The 17,500-nt window shown below is 50.5% G+C and overlaps 1 protein-coding gene across 1 annotated transcript in view; it reads left to right on the forward strand.

The window, feature by feature from the left end:
• The window catches only part of kcnh3 (potassium voltage-gated channel, subfamily H (eag-related), member 3), a 134,807-nt gene that overhangs the window by 97,613 nt on the left and 19,694 nt on the right, over positions 1–17,500 (forward strand). The window contains exons 10-11 of the mRNA XM_035408629.1: positions 6,413–6,612; positions 7,582–7,831. Coding sequence (XP_035264520.1) covers positions 6,413–6,612; positions 7,582–7,831 — 450 coding nt within the window. The remainder of the gene's footprint in view (positions 1–6,412; positions 6,613–7,581; positions 7,832–17,500) is intronic.

Consider the following 17,500-nt stretch of genomic DNA (forward strand, 5'->3'; position numbering starts at 1 on the left):
CGATCACCGTGCCGACGCCTTGGCACGTTGGCACCGTGGCGCAGGCTGGCTCGCCGCGGCTGATGGCGCTGGAGCTCAGCCAATCAGAGCAGCTTCCAGAAAGCCGCGGCCTGTGTCTCTCCGTCTGTTACACGGCCTGTCGCCAGGAGCAGTGCGGGAATACCAGCCAACCAGGGAGCAGGGAAATCCAGCCAACCAGGGAGCAGGGAAAAACCAGCCAACCAGGGAGCAGGGAAAACCAGCCAACCAGGGAGCGGGGAAAAACCAGCCAACCAGGGAGCAGGGAAATCCAGCCAACCAGGGAGCGGGGAAAAACCAGCCAACCAGGGAGCAGGGAAATCCAGCCAACCAGGGAGTGGGGAAAAACCAGCCAACCAGGGAGAAGGGAAATCCAGCCAACCAGGGAGCGGGGAAAAACCAGCCAACCAGGGAGCAGGGAAAACCAGCCAACCAGGGAGCAAGAAACCCAGCCAACCAGGGAGCAGGGAATACCAGCCAACCAGGGAGCGGGGAAGAACCAGCCAACCAGGGAGCGGGGAAAAACCAGCCAACCAGGGAGCAGGGAATACCAGCCAACCAGGGAGCGGGGAAAAACCAGCCAACCAGGGAGCAGGGAAAACCAGCCAACCAGGGAGCATGGAAATCCAGCCAACCAGGGAGCAGGGAAAACCAGCCAACCAGGGAGCAGGGAAATCCAGCCAACCAGGGAGCAGGAAAACCAGCCAACCAGGGAGCAGGGAAATCCAGCCAACCAGGGAGCATGGAAATCCAGCCAACCAGGGAGCAGGGAAAACCAGCCAACCAGGGAGCAGGGAAATCCAGCCAACCAGGGAGCAGGAAAACCAGCCAACCAGGGAGCAGGGGAAAACCAGCCAACCAGGGAGCAGGAAACCCAGCCATCCAGGGAGCAGGAAAACCAGCCAACCAGAGAGCGGGAAAACCAGCCAACCAGGGAGCAGGGAAACCAGCCAACCGGGGAGTGGGAAAACCAGCCAACCAGGACCAGGAACTCCAAACAGAAAGAACTGACTTGGGAGGAAGAATGATGGGGGGGATGAACAGAGGGAAAAGAGGACGAGAGGAAAAGGGTAGTTATGTAAGGGAAATGAAAGCCCAGTCTTTCCCACTCTGCTGTAGTACGGGGGGTTGACATATTCACTCTCAGAGGCACCATGGCAACAGTGTTCCACCCTGCGCTTTTGGATGTGTAATTACTGGCTAATTATACGAGAAAAATGGAGGCCTTCTCTCCCTCTCTACCGCTCCAGTCCCCCTGCTGCCTCTGTCTCTGCATTTATTTTTAATTACCCGCCACCTTCCCGCTCGCGGCAATCGTCCAAGCAGCTGAAACGGGAAGTTTAAAAAGCTGACCGGCCTTCCGTCCTCTTCGTCGGCTCAGACCCCGCCCGGGGCCCTTTGCCCCGCCCCCCCGGCACTGGAGGGGGGGCGTGTCCGTGATGATTGACAGCTCGGCCTGCAGCTGCGTTCAGCGTCTGGAAGGGCGTCGCGAAAAATGAGCGCTGGGGCCTCTGATGGGATAATGCCCCCCACCCCACCCCACCCCCACCCCCACCCCCACCCCCTCCTAAACAGAGCAATTGGCCCCCGCTCAGACGGGACTGGCATAAATACCCACTTACACCATTAAGTCATTTCACTCCCCCTCAGGGTGATAAATATGAAATTGTTTTGGCTTTGCTTGTTTTTTTTGGTTTTTTCTCCTTCTTCCTCTTTCATCGAACGTCTGGATTAAGTGACCGTTACGCACGCACTCCCCCCACACCGGAAAAGAGGCTGTTTTGATCCCTCTGCTTTGTGATTTTGGAAGTTGGCACACGGCACAGTGAGTCTCTATCCCGGCACTGGCACTGACCCCTCTCCCTTACGGCACCGGGCTGGCCGGGGCCCTGGGGGCACAGGGAGTCTCTATCCCGGCACTGACCCCTCTCCCTTACGGCACCGGGCTGGCTGCCCAGGGCCCTGGGGGGCGTCGTTCTGGGCAGAGACACAAACGCCACGAAATGAAGACGAAAACCAGGCCCGAAAGAGACGCCACTTCCTGTCCTCTGGAATCGCGGCGCCGCGGCCGCCTCGTTGGGCTCGCCCGTGCTGCTCGTTCTGCGCTGTTGGGTTTTAAATCCCCACAAGGCCAGTCTCCGTCTGTGATGAACTCAGTGCAGGAAGCGGCAGCGCTACCGACAGGAAGTGACACGGTCAGTCGTATTCTGCTTCCTTCTGTCTCCGGGCCCAGCCCGCAGACACAGGAAGAGCGCTGATGTGGGTCCATACTCCACACGTACATTAAAAAAGTTGGAAAATGGTTTGCATTGGGTGGGAGGCAGGAATACACCCTGGACAGGTCGCTAGTCCGTCGCAGGGCAATATAGAAGTACATTAGAGAATAAATGTGAAAATTAAACAGAATAATTGGTGTATCTATAATAATTGCTATTCCAATTAAACCATTTTCACTCTCTGACAGCATGGTGTTGAGGGTGAGGGTGAGGGTGAGGTTGTGGGTGGGGGCATCAGTGAAGTACGTGGGGGGGGGGGGCATATTGAGGAGAGAGATTTGTGAAACAAAGAAACAGGAGAGTCTGCAGGTGGCATCACTTTGAATTCAGGCAGGGGGGGGTCCATTCCACCCTACCCAAACCCCAACCCCCATCCCCCCCCCCCCCCCACTTTCACACTCCAAGGAGCGAAAAAGCCAATTACAGTCCACTCCAGCTGGCAGCTGCACTGTCCGCCTCAGACAAAAGCACTTTATGCCTTTCCCCGCGTCTTTAAGACCAATAACCGCGGCGGAGAAGAGTCAGGCTTAATGGCGCTGCGAAGGCAAATGAAGAGCAGTGGTGAGGAGAGGTCTGGCCTGGAGTCGGATCGCTGGATTGGCCGTTTATACCGGTGCTGGAGCTCGCGTCGCATAAAATCATTAGACCTCTGTCAGAGCGAACGGCTCGGGCCTTGCAGATTGTTAAATAGAAAATAAAAACACCCTGGTACCAGCGCTGAATTATTCTAATTGAATAACCTTGAAAAAAAAAACACAAAGGGCAGCAGAATGACAGGACGGGTTTTTCCTGTACAGCTTGTGACTAAACTGTGCGCCGAACAACCAGAAGAAATATCACCAGCCTGGTTGTTTTTATTTTTTGAAGAAGGAGACGAATGAGACTCAGGATGATGGGAAAATGGGTGTAGACTGTTTACAAGCCCTCTTACAGACCCCTGCTCCCCCTAGCCTCCCCCCCCATCCCCCCCGCCTGTCCCCTCCTCTCTGTCTCTCTCTCTCCATCCATCTCTTACATCACTCACACAGACACTCTGCTCACACAGACACTGCTCACACACACACTCTGCTCACACACACACTCTGCTGACACACACACTCTGCTCACACACACACTCTGCTGACACACACACTCTGCTGACACACACACTCTGCTCACACACACACTCTGCTCACACAGACACTCTGCTCACACAGACCCTCTGCTCACACAGACAGTCCTGTTCATACAGACACTCTGCTCATACAGACACTCTGCTCACACAGACACTCTGCTCACACAGACACTCTGCTCATACAGACACTCTGCTCACACAGACACTCTGCTCACACAGACACTCTGCTCACACAGACACTCTGCTCACACACACACTCTGCTCACACAGACCCTCTGCTCACACAGACAGTCCTGTTCATACAGACACTCTGCTCACACACACTCTGCTCACACACACACTCTGCTCACACACACTCTGCTCACACACACACTCTGCTCACACAGACACTCTGCTCACACACACTCTGCTCACACACACACTCTGCTCACACAGACAGTCCTGTTCATTACGCCCCAGCGTGAGGTCGAGCCCTCAGTCACCGCTCTCCATCAGGGCTCTGTGCCCCCCGCTCACCACGCTGATTACAGCCCCGAGAGAGGGGGTGGGGGGGGGGGAGAGAGAGAGAGAGAGAGAGAGAGCCCTCTCGCCCTGAGAGGGAGAGAAAAGGAAAGGACAGGGAGAGAGAGAGAGAGAGAGAGAGGTGGGGAAACAGAGAGAGGGGGGTGGAGAGAGAGAGAGAGGAAATAAAGATAGACAGGCAGCGAAGGAAGCATTCATAACCCGCCATGACATGAACTCGAGCTAAATTTAGCACCAGTCCATTTAAATCTCCAAGAACTGCTCATTTCACACTGTGGATGTAGAGAACCGTGGCCTGGGTTAACCCTTCTGAGAGAGAGAGAGAGAGAGAGAGAGAGAGAGGGAGAGAGAGAGAGAGAGAGAGAGAGAGAGAGAGAGAGAGAGAGAGGGAGAGAGAGAGAGAGAGTGATGGAGAAGAGAGGGAGAAGGGAGAAAAGCACACATTTGTCAGCTCAGGGGTCTCATTTATAAAACAGTCACGTTTATTCTCAAACAGTGGCTCACGGTGAAAACCATGACCAAGTATGGATTTACTGAAATACCACTTTGATGTGGTCACGATCGTACCGCTGCGTGAAGTTTACAGTAGACGTTTGTTACTCCCCTGCTGGCTGGGTGGAGGTACTGCACCTTTGATGGCTGAATGAATGAATGAATCGTGGAGTTTATGTAGCACTTTTCCGAACTCTCAAACTGCTCTACAGGCTGCATGCGAGCCCCCTAAGTGGGTGGCCTAAATGCTTTATGAACAACGTTTGATTGACAGTCCGAGCTCGCTATGATCGAAACGTTGAAAAAGCAGCCCTGTTGAAACGGAAGTGGCTGTTATCGGCCACGTTCACTAGACTGGGGTCGTTGTGAAGCACGTTCACTTGGGTTCAAGTTGAAGCTAATGGAAGTTTGCATACCGCAGGCGCACAGGAGGCCGATACAGCACTTTAAACCAGCGCAGGAAACTTTGTTCAGCGTCAGTTATTTTTATTTAATCAAGCGTATGAGCAACTTGGGAAATGATCTGGAGGTTACATTTCATTTTAAATCCAAGAACATTTTTTATTTTTTTTTATTTTATTTATTTATTTTTATAAATGAGGTCCCAAGTCTGCTTTTGTGGGACAGTGGCGTTGCGCTCTGGGACGGACGACCGCAGAAACGGTCTTAGTGACGGTCGTACGGTCGTTGGGGTGAGCGGTGGAGGACCCACAGTTTAATATGCACGGCCATATTAAAAATGAGTCCTCAGTTCCCACTGTAATCAACGTTCATTTGATCAGGGGGCAGGAAGTGGGGGCTGGAGGAGGTTGCCGTTTCCTGTGGGTCTATAAAACAGCGGCGCACGCTTTGGCAAGTGCGATTTGTCATCAGAGCTGTTGGGTCCTCTCGAGCGTTTCTTACCCTAACAGTGTTTCCCAGACACCAGCGTGGGCTGGTAAAGCACACAGGACAGAGCAGGAGGAGGCAGTAATAAAGGATGAGATGAACATGGATGAACACTGTCTGGATAAAAAAACACTGCAGATTGTCGTAGAACTGAGACGGCTTTCTGACTGAGAATTAACTGAACAGTAAGAAAAAAGACGTAAAGAATAAGAACGATCTTTATGTGTATAAATTGGCAAGACCATTTCAGATTATTCATGAAATTTTGTCTTAAAAGAAATTTGTAAATTGGAATTGGAAATGGAAGTCGGAATTCAATTTTTATATCTAGAATAACTGCTTCAGATAGGAATGGTAATAACAATGTTATCATTAACTTGTATGGCTGGTTGTTCCAACCCATTGTATGGAGAAAGTCTTTTATCCAAGGCATTGTACAATATATGAATGCATCTGTTTGTCGGCATAAGTAGTCCCCTGAGATCGAACCCTTAACCTTTGTGTTGTTAGCACAGCGCTGTACCAGCGGGGCCATGGGACTGCAATGCTGTGTATAGCTAGCTATGACACTTTTATTATTATTATTATTATTATTATTATTATTATTATTATTATTATTTATTGTTATTATTATTTATTGAAGTTTTGCTATATACAGTGGTGAATGTGTCATGTGTCATGTTAGTTTGACTGGACTTGATGTGTTCATGGCTATGAATAACTGTTACATAATGAGTATTGTACCTTATCGGAACTGTGTTTTGTAGTTGCTCCAGTGACCATAGGGGCGACATAGCTCAGGAGGTAAGAGCGGTTGTCTGGCAGTCGGAGGGTTGCCAGTTCAATCCCCCGCCCTGAGCATGTCGAAGTGTCCCTGAGAAAAACACCTAAACCCCTAACTGCTCTGGTAAATGAATTGTAAAGCGCTTTGGATAAAAGCGCTATAAAAATGCAGTCCATTTACCATTTACCATCCGTATGCACTTACTGTATATCGCTTTGGATAAATAAATGTACTGTAATGTTTGAGGCCTTGTTGTGAACGCGTGCGCCTGTCTCCCTCCCCCCCCCCCCCCCCCCCCCCCGCCCCGCCGCCCCGCAGCCCTGATGCACGCCGTGGTGTTTGGGAACGTGACGGCCATCATCCAGCGCATGTACTCCCGCCGCTCACTGTACCACACCCGCACCAAGGACCTGAAGGACTTCATCCGCGTGCACCGGCTGCCCAAGACCCTGGAGCAGCGCGTGATGGAGTGCTTCCAGACCACCTGGTCCGTCAACAACGGCATCGACGTCAGCGAGGTAGGCGCCGCCGTCGTCTCCGCGGGCCGCGTCGGAGAATGGCGGGTCGCCGCCAGGGGTCGAGGCCGGTCCGGTCCGGTCCGGTCCGGTCTCCTGCTCGGGGAGGCTGTGCCCTCGACCTCCAGGCCCGCTTCCCGCTCCAAGCACCTGTCTGCTCCACGGCCCTCAGCAGCCGGTGCCCTGTACCCCCCCCCCCCACCCCCCCCCCTCCCCGCCCCCCCTGAAGGTTAATGTGGGGCTTAAATCAAACTCTTGAGCTCCACGTCGTGGGCTGAAGCGCTTTATAGCGCAGTGAAGTCCGGCTCTTACGTCCCTAAGTCACTGTGTCTGAGTTTTTGTAGGCGTCCATTACATCCTGCTAAGTGCTTTTCATTGCTCTCTCTCTCTCTCTCTTCCTTCCTCTCTCTCACCCGCTCACCCTACGGGGTCTCGATCCATTATTTATCCCATTTCCACCCACCCCTCCTTCTCCATCACCCTTTCTTTCCTTTCACTCTCTTCTTTCATCGCGCCCCCCTCACCCAATCCATCCTCCCCGCTGCCATCCGCCTCTCCCTGGCTCTGTCTGTTCTTTACCTCCGTCCCTCCTCCCTCCATCCAATCCATCCTCTCCCTGGCTGTTTATCTTCTTCACCTCCGTCCCTCCCGCCATCCAATCCATCCTCTCCCTGGCTCTGTCTGTTCTGTACCTCCGTCCCTTTCCCCTCCATCTCTCCCATTCTCCATCCCCCCTCCTCCATCCTCTTCCCCTTGCCACCCCCCTCCTTCCATCCTCCATCCTCCATCCTCCTTGTTCTCCTCCCCCCCTTGCCCCCCTCCCTCTGTCCTCCTCCTCGTCCCCTTGCCCCACTTCATCCATCCTCCTCCTCCCCTCCCCCCTCCTCCCCTCTATCCTCCCCCTCCTCCCCTTGCCCCCCTCCCTCTGTCCTCCTCCTCCTCCCCTCTGCGCCCCCCCCCCCCCCCCCACAGCTGCTGAAGGACTTCCCGGACGAGCTGCGGGCGGACATCGCCATGCACCTGAACAAGGAGCTGCTGCAGCTGCCGCTGTTCGAGTCGGCCAGCAGGGGGTGCCTGCGCTCCCTGTCGCTCATCATCAAGACGTCGTTCTGCGCGCCCGGGGAGTTCCTCATCCGCCAGGGGGACGCGCTGCAGGCCATCTACTTCGTCTGCTCCGGCTCCATGGAGGTGCTGAAGGACAACACCGTGCTGGCCATCCTGGGTAAGGGATCGGCGTAGAGCGGCGCCAGCCGGCCCAAACCCAAACCCAAACCCAAACACAGCCCTGCTCCTGGAGATCCACCCTCCCGTAGGCTTCATCTCCAACCCAAACAAAGCACACCTCATTCACACAACAGCTAGAGCAGGGCTGCCCAACCCTGTTCCTGGAGATCTACCGTCCTGTATGTTTTCACTCCAAACCCAAACAAAGCCACACCTCATTCAACAGCTAGAGATCTCCTTGAGCTGCTAATTTGTAGAATCACGTGTGCAAAATTAGTATTGAAATTAAAACCTACAGGACGGTAGAGCTCCAGGAACAGGGTTGGATACCGCTGTTTTAGAGCATGTGAACACATACACACATATATATATATATATATACAAACAAACGCAAACATGCACACACATACACACACACACGCATGCACCCACACATTCTCAAACACACGTACTTGCAGTACTCATCTACCCCACTGACCCCCCTCCACCCCCCTTCCTAAAGAAATATTTGAACTTTCGGGAGAGTTGCTGTTCCTGTGCAGCTTTCCCAGCTCTGTGAATGGGGTGGAGGGACACCGCTGAGACCACATGGGGCTTGATTGCGCTGCTAATGAGGAAGTTGAGCGGCTCGCTCATGTTAATGTCCGACCCCTCATTAGACCTGTTTCCTGGTGGGTGGACTCGGTGGAGGGGGGGGGGTGTCCTCAGGGTGTTGCCATAGGAACACGCCCACTGCTTCCCCCCCTCACCCCCCAACTGCGGGGGCAGCTGGTGGGTGGCTTAAATAAGGTAGACATGTTCAGATTCAGCTGAAGACAATGACTTGTGGTGAGGACAAAAATGTGTGTGTGTGTGTGTGTGTGTATGTGTGTTTGTGTGCGCACCTGTGTGTCTGTGTCTGTGTGTGAGTGTGTTAGTGTGTGTGTGTGTGTGTGTGTGTGTGTGTGTGTGTGTTTGTGTGCACACCTGTGTGTCTGTGTCTGTGTGTGAGTGTGTTAGTGTGTGTGTGTGTGTGTGTGTGCTAATGCGTGTTCTGAAGTGTGTGTCTGCACGTCCCATCTTGAATGAATTCTTTCTTTGGAGCCATTGTATTAGCATAAAAGAGGATAATTTTCCCATTTCTGAGCACACAGTGCGGCTCATTATCCGCGTTGTTTATTTTATAAGCCGCTCTTCGCTCGTCTTCGTCAGGGGCGTGAATAATATCGCCGGCTTCTGCGTGTTTGTGCTCGCGTCTCTCCTCCAGAGCTCTGCCAGCAGAAAAACAAGAGTTCATCCTGCCTGAATACTGATGGGCTCAAAGGAGAAAAGACAGTCAAACCACACAGGTGGACCCCAACACTGTACAGTTAGACTCAGACAGACCCCAACACTGTACAGTTACCCTCAGACAGACCCCAACACTGTACAGTTAAACTCAGACAGACCCCAACACTGTACAGTTACCCTCAGATAGACCCCAACACTGTACAGTTACCCTCAGATAGACCCCAACACTGTACAGTTACCCTCAGATAGACCCCAACACTGTACAGTTACCCTCAGATAGACCCCAACACTGTACAGGACGGAGTGTGGCGCAGTGGGTAAGGAACTGCGCTTGTAACCGAAAGGTCGCAGGTTCGAATCCCGGGTAAGGACACTGCCGTTGTACCCTTGAGCAAGGTACTTAACCTGCATTGCTTCAGTATATATCCAGCTGTATAAATGGATACAATGTAAAGTGCTAAGTAAAAGTTGTGTAAGTCGCTCTGGATAAGAGCGTCTGCTAAATGCCTATAATGTAATGTAATGTAATGTACAGTTAGACTCAGGTAGACCCCAACACTGTACAGTTAGACTCAGATAGACCCCAACACTGTACAGTTAGACTCAGATATACCCCAACACTGTACAGTTAGACTCAGATAGACCCCAACACTGTACAGTTACCCTCAGATAGACCCCAACACTGTACAGTTACCCTCAGATAGACCCCAACACTGTACAGTTACCCTCAGATAGACCCCAACACTGTACAGTTACCCTCAGATAGACCCCAACACTGTACAGTTAGACTCAGATAGACCCCAACACTGTACAGTTACCCTCAGATAGACCCCAACACTGTACAGTTAAACTCAGATAGACCCCAACACTGTACAGTTAAACTCAGATAGACCCCAACACTGTACAGTTAAACTCAGATAGACCCCAACACTGTACAGTTAGACTCAGATAGACCCCAACACAGTACAGTTAGACTCAGGTAGAACCCAACACTGTACAGTTTGACTCAGATAGACCCCAACACTGTACAGTTAGACTCAGGTAGACCCCAACACTGTACAGTTTGACTCAGATAGACCCCAACACTGTACAGTTAGACTCAGATAGACCCCAACACTGTACAGTTAGACTCAGATAGACCCCAACACTGTACAGTTAGACTCAGATAGACCCCAACACTGTACAGTTAGACTCAGATAGACCCCAACACTGTACAGTTAAACTCAGATAGACCCCAACACTGTACAGTTAGGATACTGTAGGATACAGGTTTGGTAATTACCGCTCCTGATGTGCGGTTGGTGAAGGTTGGTGCGTCTCTTTGAGTTCCTGCTCTCTGTGTGCTCCATAGTCTTTGGCTCCACAGGAAGTGGACCTGTTTGCTCCTGATTAGAGGGGCTCAAACCTCAGCAACAGTCCGCCTACATCTCACCCACCCAGGGCCAATATGACGAACACAATACGAACATGAATGCATGTTTAGGAATTATAAATTTGACGACTTTATTGCTCATGTGTGTACCCACACAGGGTGTTGATTTCTCTTTGAAAGCTGCTAAATATCATACCTTGATGTTCGTTCAGCAGAAGCGCGGCGCGCGCGAGACGAGCTGGAATTCTTCCACGCGGGAGAGAGAGAAAAACCGCGTGGTCCGGGGAGATAGGAGGATTACCGCATTAAACCCGGGACCGTCGCGCGGGGAAAATAAGCGTGCGTGCGGCGGCGGCGGGTGGGTGGGTGTTGGAATCCCCCTTCGTCTGCATCTCCCCTGTGTGTGTGAGAGAGAGAGAGGTCGGGGGTAAGTCGCTGGCGGGTACTGCTGTTCCTGTGGAGCTTGTTTGTCTGGCCTAGTTTTTGATGAGCACAGAGTCCCACAGAAGAGTCGCTCGAGCGACTGTGCGACGCGTCCAAAAAAAGGCGGTTTTGTCCACGCACCTGGAAAACATATTCAAACCCTAACGGCACAAACTGAAGTTACGCTGACGTTGTACTGTTTGAACAAACGAGCGTGAATCCGCAATAGCTGCGACCGCACACGCGCATGCATCCATGTGCGCATGCATCCACGCACACACCCTCACACAAACATGTGACCTCTTCTTTGGCTCGTGACCAACCTTTCCACAAAATCTTGTGCACATCTGTGAATCCATTCGGGAGTTATGCACCTTTTTGTGATAGGCCACGCCCATCGCCACGCCCCCTCTTGGTCAATTGGCCTGAAAGTTACTCAGCTCTACCTTCGGTCATGACCAACCTCCATGCCAAATTTCAGCCTCCTGGGGCGAAAACTGTGGCCGCTAAGGGGTGGGGCACTTTTGCGGACCAACCGACCGGCAGACAGAGCTATAGAGCTGCGGTCGCAGCTAATAAATGAGATATTGTGCCAAACTCTATTTTGCCGAACAGTTTTTCAGACAAGCGCGTCTGTCTGTTTTAAATACCCTGGGTAATTACTTTTTTCTTACATTAAAGTGTTCACTAAACCCCAAGATAAATTTCAATACTTACTTTTTCCAACAATTTATATAAACGCACCTCTGATTGCTTGAAATGTAAATCGCATGCTATGTAAATGAACAACATTGTCTTCAGAACCTTGTGCAGAATCAGTCAGCTGTATATGAACAGACAGCACGCTGCTTTCAGGACTTAAAAAAAAAATCTAATTTGAAATCTCAACGGAATAATCAAAGTGTGCACAAAAGGGCTCTGTGGCTCTTTATGTCTAATATAACGACTGAAAAAAAAAGATCATTTGGATTCTTTAATGGCTTTTATTACGAGAACCACCATAAACCGCCCTGGCCTTTACTCGTTTTAGTACATGCTGCATTATCGTATAATAAAAAGCGCTATATAAATAAAGTGTGTAGCTATTATTAGTGCAGGTAATGCTGCTGGCCACCAAACAGCAGGAAAAAAAGGTTGCAGTTTACAATCGCATAAGAAAGAGTGAATTATATCAGGCCCTTGCTGCTTGTATTCAAAAAGCACGGAGCGGTAAGTAGAAATGCACAGCTTTAATAGAACACTCTCTTGGGAAGGCTAATAGTGATGCTTATTTAAATATAGTCGTAATCATAAATAATAATGGCGAGCTCAACATGGATAATTCATATAACGTATGTGCGTACATTTATTTGCATGTACAAGTCTTATGCAAATAATGTACAGTATGTTTTTTTCTAATTTTGCTTTACTGTGTATGCACAGCAATAACAGACGAAACAACAAAAGCAAGCATTCCTTTAATGAAAACGTTGCACTGGCGATTAGATAAATAAGGATGAGAAAGTGCATCCTCTCTCTCTCTCTCTCTCTCTCTCTCTCTCTCTGTCATCGACTCTCTCGCCTCTCCCATACGCAGTGCTCCGGCATTCCGGAACATTCCGCTAACATTCCGGAACATTCCGGAAAATTCCGCGCGCTGCTTTGAGTCAGGCCGTGACACCTCTGGCTTGTTTTTTAGGATAACGCCGCCCTCTGCTCTGTTGCTTCTTTTTTTTCTCCTCCCCAGGCCCCTCCTTTCTCCTTCTTTCTTTTTTTTAAACTTCTCTCCACTACCGCGCTCGTTCACTGTTTTCTTTTTATCTCCATCTCTCCACCCACATCTCGGTACCTCTCTTCCTCCTCCTCTTTTCTTCTCTTCTTCTCACCCCCCCCCCCCCCGTACCGCTCTCTGTTCCCTCTCTCCCTGTTTCTCTCGGTCCCTGCTGGCTTGGTCGGTTGCTGGTGTCTGGCCTGTGTTTGCAGAGCTATTGGGGCTTAGCTACATTAATTGAGTATGAGTGATTAATCCTGCCCCCCCCCCCTTCCCTGCTGCCCCCCTGCCCACCCCCCAGTGCTCGTTGTGGCCCTCGCTGTCTGTGAAAGGAGCAGGAGAGAGATGTCACGGCCGCAGACAGGCAAACCAACGGCCGGCTTCATTTGTTCTGACCGCTTCTCCGTCGGGTCACCTCTCTGTTGGTTTTAGAAGAAAGAGAGAATGAGAGAGGGGGGGGAGAGAAGACAGGGAGAGAGAGAGGGGGGAGAGGGAAGAGAGAGAGATGGATAGAGAGGAGAGAAAGCTATTGTCCTTGGAACCATTCACGGACTGGGGGTGGGGGGGTGTTTGAGATTCTAATTATTTACAAACTAACTCAATCCTTTTTTTCACTTTTTCAATCAGCTACTCTGACCGGACATTGTGTTGAGTCCAGTCAGGGCCACGAACCGGGGCCGTGCGAATAATTTGAAAGCTGGACATTCCAGTCAAAACAATCGGTGTCTGGCATCATTAGTTTGTGTGTGTGTGTGTGTGTGTGTGTGTTTCCCCCCCCCCCCCACACACCTCTCAGCCAGCTAGGCCTCCTGGGATGATAGCCATGGAAAGAAAAGAGGGGAGAGGCCCAAATAAAGTCTTGCTTTGGGCCCCCAAAAACAAAAGGCCCGAGGCAGCCCTGCCTGGCTGTATCAGAAGTGCAGCGGACTTTAATAACTCCACTGCATATGGTATAGAGGCCATTAAGGCCTGTTTTTTGATTGGTTGACCGAAACAGGGGGCTCTTCTCTGGTCCGTCACCAAAAGAACATTTTAAATCTTCGATACGCCTTCACCTCGCTTTGGCTGGTCTCCTAAACAAGAGTTTTCTAATACTGATGATGTCAGTGTAAGGTGAAGCACTTTGTGCTTCCAGGACATCAACGCGCAAGTCAGCACATACCCGGCCTTGCAACCGACAACAAAATCATTTTTTCATATATATTTTCTGACTCAATTTTACCAGCTGACATCGTTAGCGAGAATCACACTTAATTGAGTGGAATGAGACCCAGTCTTGCCACGAGATTGTGGCCTGGGATTTTTTTTTTTAATAAAATTTTTATCATGTATAGACCGTGGAAAGGCAGGCAGAAAAAGTACTATTTTGATTTCATGAGTTGAAGTTGGGCTTTAAAGGCATAAATAATGACTTTGTTTCTGTGAGACTAACGAGGATTGCATAACGACGTGCTGTCTGTCTGCCGTGACTGCACCCAGCTGCCTGGTTTTCCACCTTGGGGTCCGTTCACTGTAATAAGTCCAAATTCGCGTCCTATGGGCCGCACACACCCCTTATCTCAGTCTTTGAATTTAAAGCTCCCCGAGGCTAAGCTTAAAAGTGTCCAAGCTTGCCAAAGCGGAGCGCTAAAAATGAGTTTACAGACATCTCTCTGGCTCTTTAAGCAGAAGGTTTGTGCTTTTTTTAAATGCCAGGATGTACATGTGTGTGTTTGTGTGTGTGTGTGTGAGTATGAATGCGTGTGTGAGTGTGTCTGAATGTGTGTGCGTGCTTACGTGCATGCGTGTGTGTGTGTCTGTGAGTATGAATGTGTATGCGTGTGTGTGTGAGTGTGTGTCTGCGTGTGTGTGAGCGTGCGTGCATGTGTGCGTACGTGCATTCATGCATGCGTGTGTAAGTGTGTGTGCGCATATGTGTGTGCTTACATGTGTGCGTATGTCTGTGTGAGAGACGTTGACAGTGTTTTCCCTCAAGGTTACAGGAATAGTATTAACAATCCCAGACTGCAGTGCGTGGTCTTGCCCTATGACTCTCCGCAGTCTGTGTGTCTGTGCGCAAAGAGACGCACAGACACACAGACTGCAGTGCGTGGTCTTGCCCTATGACTCTCCGCAGTCTGTGTGTCTGTGTGTCTGTGTGCAAAGAGACGCCTGTGTTTTTATAAGCAGACCTCCTCAGTAAGCTCCACCGCACCTCTCCTCTGTGGTAAATAATTGATCGGAGCTGCATTATTTATGCCCTGTGGATTATTAATACAGGGCAGTGTGCAGCGCGAAATGATAGATCTCTCTATGTCTCCCAAAAAAACAAAAAAAAAAAAAACTATAAAACTTTGTTCAGAACAAAGCAGGGTTAACAAAGGAAGGAGAACAGGGAGACTCAGAGGCAGATAGAAACCACATCAATCCCAGCACGTGTACTCACACACACATACGCACACAGACACACACACACACACACACACACACGCACTCAAACGCACACTCATACGCACACAGACACACACACACACACTCACACACACACTCATACGCACACAGACTCACACACACACACACACACACACACACACACACACTCACTCACACACACACACCCACATACCTGCACACACGCACACACACATGCACTCATGCACACACACACACACACTCACACACACACACTCAAACGCACACTGTGTGTGATCTGGAATTCTCTCGTCCGAACAGTACACGCTGCACACCAGATCTGGAATTCTCCTACTGCAACAGTGCACACTGCACACTTGAGAGGACATTTGGATGGACTAACAGGCATAGACAGGTTGACACATTGACATGTTGCCAGATATCCGGAGATGCTGATTTAGTTTTATTGTCAGTCATTTCTATCGTTGTGTTCCATAGCAGTCCCCTTTCTTTCCATCTTCTCTCTCAAGTATCTGTTATAATAGGTTTTTTTTTTTTTTTTATAAACTTGGAGGGGCCCATTCATTAAATATTACATCCTTGAATCATTTCAATTTGAATGACTGACTAACCCCCCCCAATTTCCATTCATGCCCATACACCCTTCACCTCCTGCTTCATTTTCACCTCCTCGCACCAGAGAAGCCTTTAGCTAACTAACTGGAGCAGATCTGGGTGAAATACATATTTGTTTTGGATTCAAATACTTTTCTACGCTTTACTGATCTTGTCTGGTGTATTGGAACCAATGAAACACTCTCAAAGAGTGCAAACCCCCGCATTGTGGTCATACTGGCAGGCTCAATCACACCAGGCAAGATCAACAGAGCACAGAAAAGCATTTGAATCCAAAACCAAAAAATACATATTTGACGCAGAACAGAACAGGAGCGAACGGATTCGCCGTGGAAACAACGTCCCCCCTCCCCCCCCCCCCCCCCCCCCCCCCCCCCAGCGTAGCGCATCTTTCGCGTGTAAAAAAAGACAATGGCGGCCGACCTTTTCTCTGCAGCTCTCGCTGGATAATTAAGCAGCGTTCCCAGATGAGCGGATAAGACGGGTTCGCTAACAGCTGCCGCTCAGGCCCGGCGCTGCCCGGCCCTCCTGTTTTCTGCGTGTAATCGGGTTTGGAGCCGTCGTCTCTGGCAGGCTGGGGAGGACACGACGGCTTCTCCTGTCTCCCGAAAATGAATGGATGGAAGGAGAGGGGGGAGATATGAATGGAGATAAGATCCGGCGATGAACGACCTCGGGGTTTTCCATCTGCGTTCGTCGTTAACGAGGTGTTGCCGGGGAGTTCAATCGGTTAATAGGACAGAGAGGGTCCTGGCAGCACTCTTGGCGGTAACAGATTACACGTTCATCTGGATTATGTAATCAGATTGCAAAAAAAAAATGAAGTAATTGTAATTAGCCTAGAACACTTTGGAAAAATATTAATAATCTGATTACGGTTAGTTCCCTGAAGATAACGTGTACAGGTACACAAGCAAACGCACAAACGCACAAAAGCACACCCCGTGTATACACACGCTGACACCACACACATGCAATCACACACACAAGCCCCATACACACAGGAGGATGAGCCAGAAGTGAATGTACGTGTTGTAGCTACACATACAAAGAAACGTACAAACTAACTTATTGTGCTACACATTTGTTTGAGTACATGCTAGGCAATTGAAACTGGATGTGATCCATAAGAAGTCATATTAGATTACACCTTTTTAATAGCAGCCCAGCAGAACAGTCATGTAATTTGTAATCAGTATCAGGAACCAGAACATTTTCAAAGTAATCTGCCCAGCTCTGGATCCTGGTAAATGGGCTGTGTTCAGTCCCACCGATGGCGTGTAAGACTGGGGGCTTGGGTAACACCAGTTTGGCTCCAGTCCTGTGTTTTCCCGAGGTAGAATGAGAGTTAAATGAAGGAGAGAGCTGGACAGTGTGTGTGTGTGTGTATCGGTTTGAGTGGATGTGTGCATGTGTGAGTGTGTGTGTGTGTCTGTGTGTGTGGGTGGGTGTATGGGTGTGTGTGTGTCTGTGAGTGTGTGTGTGTGGGTGTGTGTTTAGGGGGGGTGCAGTGATCTGCTGGGGAGGGCGGTATCTCCAGGCTGAAGGTCACGACCTCACAGAGAGCGCGACACACACAGGAGTCCACTAGGGGTCCTCCCACCCCCCACCCCCCCCCCCCACGCCCTGCTTCCTGAACGAGCCCCAGCTCTGTGCCACGACCCGGCGCGCAGACACAATGCCATCAAACGGCACCGGCGCCGCCGGATCCGCCGCGGTCCTCTGACCCGGGTGCGCCCCCCCCCCCCCCCTCCCCCCGGGGACAGCGCTGCATTATTCATTTCCTGAACGAATCGCCCTCGCACGACCTGCATACCTCACGGTTT

Source organism: Anguilla anguilla, chromosome 3 (assembly GCF_013347855.1).
Source record: "Anguilla anguilla isolate fAngAng1 chromosome 3, fAngAng1.pri, whole genome shotgun sequence".
In the NCBI taxonomy this organism is placed as follows: Eukaryota; Metazoa; Chordata; class Actinopteri; order Anguilliformes; family Anguillidae; genus Anguilla; species Anguilla anguilla.